Consider the following 14,096-nt stretch of genomic DNA (forward strand, 5'->3'; position numbering starts at 1 on the left):
ATTTTGTTATATGTGGAACCTTTTTTGTGTGTCTTTGATCTCTTTGGAAATTAGTAGTACCCAGGGGGCAGCTGGGTGGCGCAGTGGATAAAGCACTGGTCCTGGATTCAGGAGGAGCTGAGTTCAAATATGGCCTCAGACACTTGACACTTACTAGCTGTGTAATCCTGGGCAAGTCACTTAACCCACACTGCCCCACAAAAACAAACAAACAAATAAATAAATGGGGGAAAAAGAAATTAGTAGTGCCCAGTAGTGGGATCATTAGGTCAAAGAATTCCAAAGGTTTCTAGAAATGATTAGACCTAATCATAGCTCCACCAACAGTGTATACATGTGCAGAGTGTCACAGAGGATTTGAGTGGGACATTCACTCAGGGTCAGCAGAGAACTTCCTTCAAGTTCTGGCTAAAATCCTGCCTTCTGGAAATCCTTCCCAATCCCAATCATTCTAGTGCCTTCCTTCTATTGCTTATCTCCAATTTATTTGTATATAGTAGCTTGCATGTTGTCCCCCCCCACCCCCACCCCTAAGCCCTCCATTAGACTGTGAGCTCCTTGAAAGCAGGGACTGTCTTTTGCATTTCTTTATGCCAGGTACACAGCAAGAGGTTAATAAATGCTGAATGACTGACTGAGAACTTTAAATAAGTGAATAAAAAAAAGAAGTAATTTAGGGTGCTTAGCTTTTAAGGCGCTTCACAACTGAATCACCACCTAGCTTTTCAGTCTCTTACACGACTTCCCTTCCCTTCCCTTCCCTTCCCTTCCCTTCCCTTCCCTTCCCTTCCCTTCCCTTCCCGCACACTACAGTCTGGGGCGGGGATTGGCTTTCTCTGCTCCTCTCAAATAGCACTCACTCTCCCACCTTTGCACTGGCTGTCCCCTATACCTGGCAGCATCCCCTTCTCAGAGGATCCCTTTCTTCCTTCAACTACCAATTCCTTCCTTTCTAAAACATTTTCTACTTAACTCCCTTTTATTTGTGTCTAGACACACACACATATATATCTAGATCTAGATCTATCTATCTCTATATACATGTTGTCTCCCCTAAAAGAATGTGAGCACTCTAGGAGCAGTGATTATTATTATTATTTGTCTTTGTGTCTGCAGTGCCTACCAAAGTGCCAGGTACACAGCAGGTGTTTAATAGATGCTTGCTGATTGAGATTAGGTTGGAGAGGTAGATATGCAAACTGCTTGCCTTCTCAATGAGAGGGGGAGGGAAGGGAAGGAGAGAATTTGGAACTTAATATTTTTTAAAAAGCAAATTTTAGAGGGGCAGCTAGGTGGCCCACTGGATAAAGCACCAGCCCTGGATTCAGGAGGACCTGAGTTCAAATCCAACCTCAGACACTTAACACTTACTAGCTGTGTGACCCTGGGCAAGTCACTTAAACCCTCATTGCCCCACCAAAAAAAAAAAAAAAAAAGGAAAAGGAAAAGGAAAAAAAAGCAGATGTTAAAAATTGCTTTTACATATAACTGGGGAAAATATAATATTTTTTTTTTAAAAGAAAGGCAGATATGGAGGCCAACAGAGAGCCACACGGGAGAACCTTACTAAATACCATTCCATTCTACAAATAGGATGTTATGCCAAACCAAGAGTAATAATGATGTCTGTTATCTTGCTACTGCTTATTAAGCTTCCTAGGTGCCATCTTGATGACACAGGATCCAGCTTAACTCAATTACCATCAGCAAACTGAATTCTATCTTTTCTGACCTTTTTACCAGGGAACTGACCAATGTGCCTATTTCCTTGTATTGAAGCTTTCTAAGCCAGGCCATTCAGCTCTCTGACTCCTCCTTGGGCGCCAGTGGAGGCTACATTCTGTCTACAACTCTGGCAATCACAGCAGGGAATAGTGTTCTTTAATTATCAACATGGAGATTATAATGCATAAGCAAACAGCCTAATTAAGTATTTCTTACTAAGTCAAGCTGCCCTTTTCTGTTGTATCCTTCTGCCTAATGAGGATTATAAAATCAAAGAATGTTAGAGCTGGGAAAAACTTCAGAATATGGAATGTCAGAGATGTTAGAACAGAGAATGTCAGAGGTGGGGGAGACTCTAGAACACAGAATGTCAGACCTTGGAGGGACTTTAGAACATGGAATGTCAGAGATGTTAGAACAGAGAATGTCAGACCTGGGAGAACCCTTAGAATACAGAACATCAAATCTGGGAGGGCTTTTTGAACCCAGAATGTCGGAGCTGGGAGAGGGGGCGGGGGCAGGGCTTAGAACCCACAATGTTAGAGCTTGGAAGGACCTTAAAATATGGAATGTCAGACATGTTAGAATAGGAAATATCAGAGGTGGGAGAGACTCTAGAACACAGAATGTCAGACCTTGGAAGGACCTTAGAATATGGAATGTCAGAGATGTTAGAAGAGGGAATGTCAGAGCCAGGAGGGCCCTTAGAATGCAGAATATTTGGAGAAGTCTTAGAAGGTGGCAGGATTGGAGTTTTCAAGCATTTGAAGAACTGCCATGGTGGAAAAGATCTGATTTGTTCTGCTTCTCTGTAGAAAAAAGAACTGGGAGCCATGGATAGAAATTATAGGGAGAAAGATAAAAGTGTGATTTAATTGGTGTGTTTCTTTCTAAGAGGAAAAACTTGATCATAACTGTGAAAAATTGGAACAAGCTGCCCCAAGAGGTAAAGCGATTCCTCACACTGGAAGCTTCCAACAGAGGCTATGTGACCCCTGGGCAGCAAGGCTGCAGGGGGCATTCTCTCTCATACCCCACTCAGTTAACATGCATTTATTTTAGATTTTTTTTGGTGAGGCAATTGGGGTTAAGTGACTTGCCCAGGGTCACACAGCTAGTAAGTGTTAAGTGTCTGAGGCCGGGTTTGAACTCAGGTCCTCCTGAATCCAGGGCTAGTGCTCTATCCATTGTGCCACCTAGCTGCCTCTAACATGCATTTATTAAGGCTGACTCTATGCCAGGCACTGGGCTAAGGGTGTGGTGGGGGGGGGGTGTGGCAGGAAAGGCACAACAGGTACTTTTTCTTTTTTGGGGGAGAGGGAGGAATGAGGATTAAGTGACTTGCCCAGGGTCACACAGCTAGTATATGTCAAGTGGGTACTTGTTCTTAAGGAAGCAAACATTCTAATGGAATGAGTTGGACCAATTGAATTTTTTTATTTGGAAAACGAAGGGGTGGGATTAAGTCATCTCTACAGTCCCTCCTAACTCCTAATTTATGGTCCTAAATTCTAAATATTTGGTCAGATAAATAAAACACTAAAATCTATGGTCCTAAAAATCATAAAATTCCTAAATGCAGGCAAGGTCGTGTCCAAGTGTGACTCTGTGATTAGATACCTTTTAAAGTCCTTCGTTCCATATCAGTCTTTCTCATTCTTTTTTTTTTTTAAACAAATACATTTCCAAAGGCACCGGAACAGATGAGAGCCAATTAAGTGCTTATTCTCCCAATATCTTGAACTAGGGCTCAGTAACCTGTGGCACACGTGCCAAATGTAAACACTGCACTGCGGGTCATGGAGATGGGCTGGTTGATGCCATCTCTGCTGGTGCACACAGCTCCTTCTTTCAACCCTCTGCCCAGAACTTGCTGTACCAGTTACTGCCAGAGGCATGCCCATCACATGCCTCACCCCCCTGTGTTCAAGGCAGTGGCCAGCATGTGACACAGCAACCCTGCCCCACCCAGAAGTCAGAAGAAAAAGATTTGGAACCTTGGCTGCCAACCTCTGCAGATGGTGGTGGTGGGGATGTGCCCGCCATCCCCTCACTTGGGGGGTTGGCCTATAACTAAGTCTGGCACTATGTGGGAAGCCCCTGGTCAGTGGCCAGCAGGCTGTCTAAGGAGGGCAAGTGCCCAGGCCGGAAGCCGGGCAGCTTAGAGCTCCTGTTCCCATTAGCAGCATGATGGGGCATGAGTGGTGATGTACTGCCAGCCCAGGCAAGATAGTAACCCAGTCACAAAGGAAAAACAACAGGCTTATCAGCTCTGAGTCCTCCCTTCCTCCCTGCCCCCTTTTTCTTCCTTTCTTCCTTCCTTCCCTCCTTTCCTTTCTCTGTCTCTCCTTCCCTCCCTCCTCTTTCTCTCACACACAAATTATGTTTATATGTATGTATGTATGTATATATAGATATTGTGTGTGTGTGTGTGTGTGTGTGTGTGTGTGAGGCTGGGGGTTGATATCTATCTTAGATAGTATGTATATAGACATATGTGTGTATGTGTATGTAGAGACATGTGTGTATGCATGTAATTATCTATGTCTCTATCTATGTATGTATGTATGTATGTATCTATCTATCTATCTATGTCTCCATCTATCTAACTATCTATGGCAGCTAGGTGGCACCATAGTGCACAGAATACCAGGCTGGGAGTCAGGAAGACTGACCTATCTTCCTGAATTCAAATCTGGCCTCTGACACTGTGTGACCCTGGGCAAGTCATATATAATGTGTCTGTCTCAGTTTCCTCATCTGTAAAATGAGCTGGAGAAGGAAATGGCAAACCACTCCAGGATCTCTCCCAAGAAAACCCCAAATGGGGTCACATGGAGAGTTGGACAGGATTGAAAATGACTGAACAACAACACACACACACATATCTATATCTATAAGCATAACTTAAGTTTTAAAATGTATATGTATGTGAATATGCATAGATGTCTCAACACCTATGGATGTGCACACATGTGCATATGCACATATTTATCCTAACTTCAGTTTTGCCTACAAAATCATAGCTCCAGAGTTGGGCGGACTACCAATGAATCTGATCTCATTTTACAGAAGAGGAAACCGAGGCCCAGAGAGGGTAAGGTTACAACATATAATAAGCATCAAGCTCAGGATCTGAACCCCAAGGTCACACAGGCAGGAGCTGAAGCCCAGTCCTTATAGACTCCAGAATGAGGGCTCTTCGCCGGTACCCGGGTGCCTCCCTCTCAATGGCTATTTTCACAAGACCCCACTTCCTGAGGAGCCTTCTCACCCAGACACAATGGCTGAGTCAAAAAATACCACAGCCTGATGCGTTTGGCCAGTGGCTGCAAAGAAAGGGGGATGGAGCCTCTTTAGAAAGTCCAGCAGTTTATGACAGCTCAACTTAATGATTTCAATATAGACTGAGCTACATGTGAGCATTTTTTTTCTGAGGGGAGGGGTAGGGAGGAAGAAGAGAGGAGAGGAGAGGAGAGGAGAGGAGAGGAGAGGAGGAAGAGAGGAGAGGAGAAAAGAGAAGGAGGGGGAAAGGAAGGTGAGGAGAGGAAAGGGAGGAAGGAAGGAAGGAAGGAAGGAAGGAAGGAAGGAAGGAAGGAAGGAAGGAAGGAAGGAAGGAAGGAAGGAAGGAAGGAAGGAAGGAAGGAAGGAAGGAAGGAAGGAGGGAGGGAGGGAGGGAGGAAGGAGGGAGGGAGGAAGGAGGGAGGGAGGGAGGGAGAGAAAAAGAAAAACAAGAAGACAACCCTCACCAAGAAGAGCGACCAGGAGGAGGATCACAACTATGTAGTTGACGTTTTTCTCCTTGTAGAAATAGAGCAGTGAGCAGAACACAATGATCTCCACCAGCTACAAAAGAAGAGATAAAAAACAATCCACATTCATCCACGTAAATCCTGCCCCACCCACAGTTCCACCTATAGAAAAACCCTCCAGCAAAGCCCTTTCCCAGGCCACGTCACGCCGTGGTGGTGACTTTGTCCTCCGAGTCTGTGGAAGCCCCGTGACCTCTGCACCACCTAGCGAGGTGGCTCTGGGTATAATAAGCATCCTGGCTAAGCCTGGAAGGCAAGATGGGGTAGATTCAGGTCTGTGGCTATATGACCCTGGGCAAGTCCCTTAGCCTGAGTCTCAGTTTCCTTATCTGTAAAATGGGGATAGTAATAACTGTCATACCTCATAGGGTTGTTGTAAGACTCAAATAAGTTCAGAGAATCGTAGAATTTGAGAGCTGAGAGCTCGGTGGTCATCTCTTCTAACCCATGCCCAATAATAATAATCTCCAGGATAAGACATCTACCAAGTGGGCATCTGGCCTCTGCTTGGGGAACTCTTTTTGTTTTTTTTAGGGGGAGCACAGGTTAAGTGACTTGCCCAGGGTCACACAGCTAGTAAGTGTCAAGTGTCTAATGCCGGATTTGAACTCAGGTCCTCCTGAATCCAGGGCCGGTGTTTTATCCACTGAGCCACCTAGCTGCCCCCTGCTTGTGGAACTCCTTTTTTTTTTGGGGGGGCAGGGCAGTGAAGGTTAAGTGACTGGCCTAGGGTCACACAGCTAGTGTCTCAAGTATCTGAGGCTGGATTTGAACTCAGGTCCTCCTGAATCCAGGGCCAGTGTTTTATCCACTGCGCCACCTAGCTGCCCCCTGCTTGTGGAACTCTTGAAAGGGAGAGCCCACCATCTCTCCAGGCAGTCCACTACACCTGGGGAACATTCCCAGGGGGTAGAAGCTCTCCCTGACATTAGACTTAGATCTGCCTCTCTGCAAACTCTACCCACTGTTCCTGGTTACTCCCTCCCCCTCACCCCCCAGCCCAAAAAGTCTGACATTTTTTCCCCCCAAGACAGTCCTGCAAACACTCAGGCGTGGCTATCATGTCCATGTTTGGACCCCCCAAGCTAAACAAGCAGAGTTCCTTCAACTGGTGGGGAATGTACAGAAACAGGGAGGATGGCGTCTACTTTGCCAACTTTCAGGAGCTATACAAATGCTAATTATTGGTATGATTATTGTTCAGAGACATTCGTCACCATGTTCACTGCAAGGCAATGCATTTTTTAGTGACAGCTCATAGATTTGGAGCAGAAGGGACCTTAGAGGCCATTTTGTCCAAACTCTGCCCACCCCTCGGTTTTATAGATAAGGAAGGCCTGGAAAACTTAAAGAAACTTACCCAGGGTCACTAATATCACTAATATCAGAAATGAGGCTTTCATCAGGTCTCCCTAATGCCTTGAGGCCTGCCCTGTATCCACTCTGACAATGTGTCTGCTAAAGACTGTCTGATATGTACCAGGGTCAGGCGTGATATGTATCAGTGGAATCACAATAACAAAATCATAGATTCTTGGAAAAATAAATCTCTCTCTCTCTCTGTCTCTCTCTCTCAACCTCTCATCCCAAAAGTCTGAGTGAAATTTTAAGCTTTAATAGCTGACACTCTCTGTTCTAAGGCCCCTTTCAGCTTTACATTCTAGGTTCTAAGAGCAAACTCAGACATTCCAAGTTCTAAGGTCCCTCCTAATCTGACATTCTATGTTTGAAGGTCCCTCCTCCCAACTCTCATATTCTGCATTCTAAGGACCCTTCTAACTCTGACATTCTAGGTTCTAAGGTCCCTCCCACCCTGACATTTTATGTTCTAAGGTCCCTTCCAATTCTGACATTCCAGGTTCTAAGGTCCCTCCCACCCTGACATTTTATGTTCTAAGGTCCCTCCCAATTCTGCTATTCTGCATTCTAAAGTCCCTTCTAACCAACATTCTCGCTTCTAAGGTGTCTCCCAAACTCTGACATTCTATGTTCTAAGGTCCCTTCCAATTCTGTCTGACATTCTATGTTCTAAGGTCCCTCCCCACTCTGATATTCTGGGTTCTAAAGGTCCTCCCAGCTCCTACATTCCATGATTCAGTAAGTTCAGATACTTCACACAAACATTTTCAAAAGAGAAAAATACAAAGCCCTCCCCTTCAAGGTCTTTGCAACCCCAGCTAGGCCTTTGAAGTGAAGGCTGTCAAGGCTTCTCTTACCATATATAAAAGAAACGGCCAGCTCACTAGGTGTTTGGTGATATTCTCTCCCGTCATCTTTTCATGACTGTTGGGTCCAAACGTGACCAGCAAGTAAGTGCCGATGATGGCCAAGCCACAACCTACAAAAGACAAAACATAGCGCCCTGTGGGAAAAACAGGGAACACAAGACACAAAGAAAAGTTAGTCCATGAGTAGAGGGAGCGGGATGCAAGTCATGCTTCATGGAGGCGAGAACCAGAGAGGAAGAGGCTGCTGGGGGTGGGGTGAGAAGTTAGTCTGGCCTTTCAGGTCAAGGAGACCCAAGCAAAAGGAAAGCACAACTCCAGTATCCAATAACCTTACAAACAAAAGGTCAGTGACTAAAGAACATTCCACCCTCAGCCCCAAACTTCCCAGAAAGGAAAATAAATGAAGTCAGCATTGCTCACTCCTGGGCTGCAGTTGTTAAGCTCAGGGATAGGGAAAGCAGCCCCGTTACCCCCAGGGAAGAGGAGCACATGAAGACAAGTAGAGAACAGAGCAGGCAGAAAATGAGAAACGCAAAAACTTACTCAGAAAATCCTTGGGCTTCCATTTTTCTTTGATGAATATGATCCCTATTATGGCACTGGCTGCAGAAAAAAGACACCCAGGACCGAGAAAGAAGAAAGGTTTGCATCGGCTCTAAATGGGATCTATCCTACTTCCCTTTCTGTGGGTCTAATCTGCCTCAAAGTGCCACCCTTGACTGTCACTTGTTAACCCTGGAGTTGGAACTGGGAAGGTGACATTTATTAGCTGTGTGACCTTGAGCAAGTTGCTTGACCTCTCTGGTCTCAGTTTCCCCATCTATTAAACGAGGGAGTTGCATCAAGGAGTCTCTTCCAGTTCTAAATTTATGCTCTTTTGTTGTTGTTGTTCAGTTGTGTCTTATTCTTGGTGACCACATTTGGGGTTTTCTTGGCAAAGATCCTGGAGTGATTTGCCATTTCCTTCTCCAGCTCATTTTACAGATGAGGAAACTGAGGCAAACAGGGTGAAGTGACTTGCCCAGGGTCACACAGCTAGGAAGTGTCTGGGGCCAGATTTGAACCCTTTGCCTTCCCAATTCCAGATCTGACACTCTATCCACTGGGACACATAGCAGCTTCTCATGACTTGGGATTTAATTGATGCCAGAATTCTTGGTGAGGTAGATCCTTCTACCAATGTAAATTAGTGCCTGTTCTGTGGCCTAAGCAGAGACCCCAAGAAAGAGCTAGTCCTAGCTCTATTAATGGTATAGCCTTGGCCAGGTTACTTCCCTTCTCTGGGACTCAGTTTCCCTTTCTGTAAAATGAGCACATTGTCCTGGATGGATGGTAAGAATGATTGGCCTTAAAAAATGGGGATCCTAGGGGGCAGCTAGGTGTCGCAGTGGATAAAGCACCGGCCCTGGATTCAGGAGTACCTGAGTTCAAATCCGGCCTCAGACACTTGACACTTACTAGCTGTGTGACCCTGGGCAAGTCACTTAACCCCCATTGCCCCGCAAAAACAAACAAACAAACAAATAAATAAATAAAAATGGGGATTCCCCTGTTTGTGTTCCAGGGTCTCTGTTTCTTCTTCTCTCCCCAAGCCCAGCTCAGTTGAATGTGTGCCTGTCCAGGTCACTTTGTGGTACTCCTCCCAAGTACTAAAATCCCTAATTCTGTCTCTTCCAAGGACACACACACAACCTCACATACATCTTACCAATGACTGAGACTGCGCTGAGGGGCACGATCAGGGAGAGAGGCGCGAAGGCGTAGGACGAGAACACTCCCACTTCTCCCAGCAGCATCAGGAACAGGCCAAGCCACCAAGTCTTGGTCTTGAAGTAGGCACGGGGGTCCTTAGAACCCGCCAGCCGGATGTGGCTGTATTTCTGAAACAACAAAACCACAGGTACAAAATGCACACAATACCAGCCTGGGACTTAGAGAGCCTATACTCAGCTCAAGGGCTCTGGCTTTGGAGTCAGGATATGGGTTAAAATTCTGCCTCTATTTCTGTGCCTTATTCTCTCTGGGCCTCAGTTTCCTTCTCTATAAAAAAAGATGAAGGGCAGGGGCAGCTGGGTGGTGCAGTGGATAGAGCACCTGCCCTGGATCCAGGAGAACTTGGATTCAAATCTGGCCTCAGACACTTGACACTTACTAGCTGTGTGACCCTGGGCAAGTCACTTAACCCCAATTACCTCACCAAAACCAAAAACCAAAACCAAAACAACAACAACAACAAAAGATGAAGGGGCTGCCTTTGGAGGCCCCCTCGCTCTAAATTTCCGATCCTATGATCCCAGTTATTCCTTATCCGTGTGAGCCAGGGCAGTCACACCTCCCCTTTAGCCCTCAGTTTCCTCACTTGTAAAATGAGGGTATTGGACTACATGGGCTCTAAGGCCCGTTCCTAAGAGCATGAGATGAAGAATCACCAGGCCTTACAATTTGTTCAGACGCTTGATGACTGACTTGTGTTGTTTTGCTGCTGAATGATGGGATGGAAGTCAAGAGACCCTGCTTTGCTCAGATGCATGACCTTGGGCAAATCCCATAACTTTGCTGTGCCTCAGTTTCCCCATCCTAACAATGAGAGCATTAGACAAGAGGGCTCTCCACAGTCCTTTCTAGCTTTAAAATTCAATGGTTCTATAACCCTCAGAGCAGGGAGGGACCTAACAGGTTATCTCAATTGATCAGCTAATAAACATTTATTAAGCGTGCCTCATGTGCCTGGCACTGTGCCTATCTACCATCTATTCCTGAGTAACAAGTGATCATCCAACCCTCCCTTTGACACCTCGGAGTGAGGGACAGCCTGCCTCCTCCTGACATCACCCACTGTGGGGGAGCTCTGATCATAATGTCTTTTTTCATACCTTAGAGGACCTCTACCTTGGTGCACACCTGCCACACCAGTACTGCTCCTAGCTCTGCCCCTTGAGGCTGAGAAGAACAAGTGTAGACCCTCTTCCAGATAACAGCCCCTCAAATACCAGAAGATAGCTATTATGCTACTCCTAGGCCTCTTCTTCTCCAGCATAACCACTCCCAGTTCAGTTGGTCGATAAACATTGATTAAGCACAGTGCTAATCATTGAGGAGACAAAGAATAGCAAAAGACAATGCCTGGCCTCAAGGAGCTTACGGTGTGATGAGCAAGACAACATGCAACAATTACATAAATGACACAGAAGATGAACTGCAGGATAAACAGAGGGAAGGTGCTAGAATAAAGAGGATCGGGAAAGGCTTCCTGTACAAGGGGGATTTTTAGCTGGGACTTGAGGAAAGCCAGGGAAGTCGGGAGATGGAGACATGGAGGGAGAGAGAGCTAAACTCCACAGGACTTAATAAACAGCTCCTTCAATTGATCTTCATAGGGCATTATTATTAGGCCCTAAACTACCATCTGGTCCATCTTTATCTGGCCAGGCTCCAGTCTGTCCACGTTCTTCCTAAAATGCGACACCCGGCATGGAACACAATACTCCACGTGGCAATTTCCAACCGTCTCCTCACGTGAGGTATTTGATTCCCCTGCCCTATTCTACAAATCTGCATTACATAAAGTACAATTAAAACATTTCTGTCTTGATGTTTAACAGTGGAACTGGTGATTTATGATTTCATCTGTATGGGGGAACTCCTGTTGTGGAAATACCCTCCACTGGTTTTTTTTTTTTTTTTTTTAGTGAGGCAATTGGGGTTAAGTGACTTGCCCAGGGTCACAGAGCTAGTAAGTATTAAGTGTCTGAGGCAGCATTTGAATTCAGGTACTCCTGACTCCAGGGCTGGTGCTCTATACACTGCGCCACCTAGCTGCCCCCTTCACTGTTACAGATAAGAACTCTTTTGTAACTTAGTAGAAAACAATATATACCACGACTACAACAATGTACATGCAAAGAAAAACAATTATACAATAATCAAAAATGAAAGTGAATGCAGCAAAATTGCAAAGAACAAGTTTGACTCCCAGAGAAGAGTGGGGCCTCCCACTCCTGAGAGGTGGGAAACAAGGGGTTCACAGGTATGGATCGCTGCAGATAACGTGGAATTTTAGAAAATGGATTGACTGTGCTGATTTTCTTCCTCTTTTTCTTTTAAAACTATTTGTTATAAGAGATGGCTCTCTGGGAGGGAGAAGGGAAAAATGCAGGGGGGAAATTGAGGTGACATATAAACAAACTATTTTGATAAAAATGTAATATAAAAAAACAACTTGCCCAGAATCCTTCCCTTGCCTGTTATAGATTGGCAACTCCCCTGTGATTTCCAGTCTTAGAAGGGCCGCCTGAGACACAAGAGGTTAAATAACTTGTTCTTTTTTTTTTTTTTTCCTGGGCAGAGCAATGAGGGTTAAGTGACTTGCCCAGGGCCACACAGCTAGTGTCAAGTGTCTGAGGTCGGATTTGAACTCAGGTTCTCCTGAATCCAGGGTCAGTGCTTTATCTACTACGCCACCTAGCTGCCCCCAAATAACTTGTTCTTAGTGGGAGACAACAACTATGTACAAACAGTTCTCTTCCCCTGGCTCTTTTGCCTCGCTACATCTCTTGAAATGTAATTTAAAAGTTTCCAGTGTCTATTTCCTCCTTCCCCAGCTAAACGATAAAGTTTTCTTTGATGTCAGGCTTGGCATCTTATGCCCCGTTTCATCCCCTGTGGAGCTGAGCCCAGGGCGCAGGATACTGTAGACACCCAATAAATATTTGTTGAATGGAAAAAAAAAATCAAACAGCACTGGAGAAAATGGTCATCACTAATATGCCAGATGATGTTGTTCTGGTTAAACCAGTTCTTGACAGCCAGACAACCTGGCAGGGAGAGAAAGGGAAGAAGTGTGTAGGAAAGCTTTCTATAGTTCAAGCAGAGTTTGATGAGTAGGGTGCTGAAGATCAAACCCACTCTTTAGTCTGGCCCATTCATAAAGGCACCCACAATACCTGACAGCAAGGAACTGACATTCCACTTTGCTCATTCACTAATAAGTGTCTACTATGCACATACCCTGTGTTCTTTGTGGGAATATGAAGATGGAAAATGACCAAGTTCCTGCCCTCAATAAGGTCAAATATAATAAGTGGGGTACGACACGGCAGCTGAGAGCACTGACACAATCTTAGTCTCCATCAAGAAGCTTACTCTCTTGAAATTGGGACATGACCTTCCTACTCTGCCCTAGCGACTACAAGCAGAGTATCGTGCCCAGTCCTGGACATCATTTCAGGGAAGGACGTTGCTGAGCTGGAGAGCAGTCCCAAGAGGGCTCATAGCCAGGATGGTGAAGAAATTCTACTCAATTCCAGATGAGAATCAGCTGAAGGAACGGGAAATCTTAGTCTAGAGAAGACTCGGGATGGGACACAACAGTAATTTTCAAGTATTGGAAAGGCATGAGAAAGGGATTCTATTTGTTCTGTTTGACCCCACGGGGCAGAATTAGGAACAATGTGTGGAAATTTCAAAGACCCAAATCTGGCCTTGATGTCAAGACAATCTTCTTCTTCTTCTTCTTCTTTTTTTTTTTTGTGGGGCAATGGGGGTTAAGTGACTTGCCCAGGGTCACACAGCTAGTAAGTGTCAAGTGTCTGAGGCCGGATTTGAACTCAGGTCCTCCTGAATCCAGGGCTGGTGCTTTATCCACTGCTCCACCTAGCTGCCCCCCAGGACAATCTTCTAACAAAGCTATCCCAATGAGGAATGGTTTCAGGGAGGAGGGGCTCTGGCCAGATGACCCCTAGGGAGATGTATGCTTGAGGGCATTTGGGGACAGAAGAGATGGATCAGAGGTTTAGCAAATGAAAGACCTTTGGAGATCTTCTAATTCAACTCCCTCATTTGACAAATGAAGAAACCGGGCCCTAGAAAAGTTATGCTCTTTGCCAAGGTTACTGAGGTCCCTTTGGATTCAGATTCTACGAGGCAGCAGGTGACACAGAGGATAGCGTGCTGAACCTGGAGTGAGGAATCCAGCCTTAAACACTCACTAGCTGTGTAACCCTGGGCAAGTCACTTAACTGTGGCCTGCCTCAGTTTCCTCATCTGTAAAATGGAAATAATAATAGTGCTTACCTCCCGGGATGGTTGTGAGGATAAAATATTTGTAAAGTGCTTTGCGAACCTTAAAACACGCTATAAATGTTGAGGGCAGCTAGGTGGCACAGCAGATAGAGCACTGGCCTTGGATTCAGGAGTACCTGAGTTCAAATTTGGCCTCAGACACTTGACACTTACTAGCTGTGTGACCCTGGGCAAGTCACTTAACCCCCATTGTCCCGCAAAAAAACCCAAACCAAAACAAAACAATAAAAAACAAACCTCTATAAATGTT

General features: G+C 45.4%; 1 protein-coding gene across 3 annotated transcripts in view; it reads right to left on the reverse strand.

Annotated features, from left to right (window-relative positions):
• The window catches only part of NIPAL3 (NIPA like domain containing 3), a 58,528-nt gene that overhangs the window by 19,438 nt on the left and 24,994 nt on the right, over window positions 1-14,096 (reverse strand). For 2 of the 3 annotated variants that reach the window (XM_043994192.1, XM_043994194.1), the window contains exons 4-7: window positions 9,474-9,645; window positions 8,309-8,368; window positions 7,754-7,899; window positions 5,475-5,571 (exon numbers count right to left, since the gene is read on the reverse strand). In XM_043994192.1, coding sequence (XP_043850127.1) covers window positions 5,475-5,571; window positions 7,754-7,899; window positions 8,309-8,368; window positions 9,474-9,645 — 475 coding nt within the window. The remainder of the gene's footprint in view (window positions 1-5,474; window positions 5,572-7,753; window positions 7,900-8,308; window positions 8,369-9,473; window positions 9,646-14,096) is intronic. The other variant, XM_043994193.1, reaches the window with a different exon arrangement.

This window comes from Dromiciops gliroides, chromosome 3 (genome assembly GCF_019393635.1).
Source record: "Dromiciops gliroides isolate mDroGli1 chromosome 3, mDroGli1.pri, whole genome shotgun sequence".
Taxonomy (NCBI): Eukaryota; Metazoa; Chordata; class Mammalia; order Microbiotheria; family Microbiotheriidae; genus Dromiciops; species Dromiciops gliroides.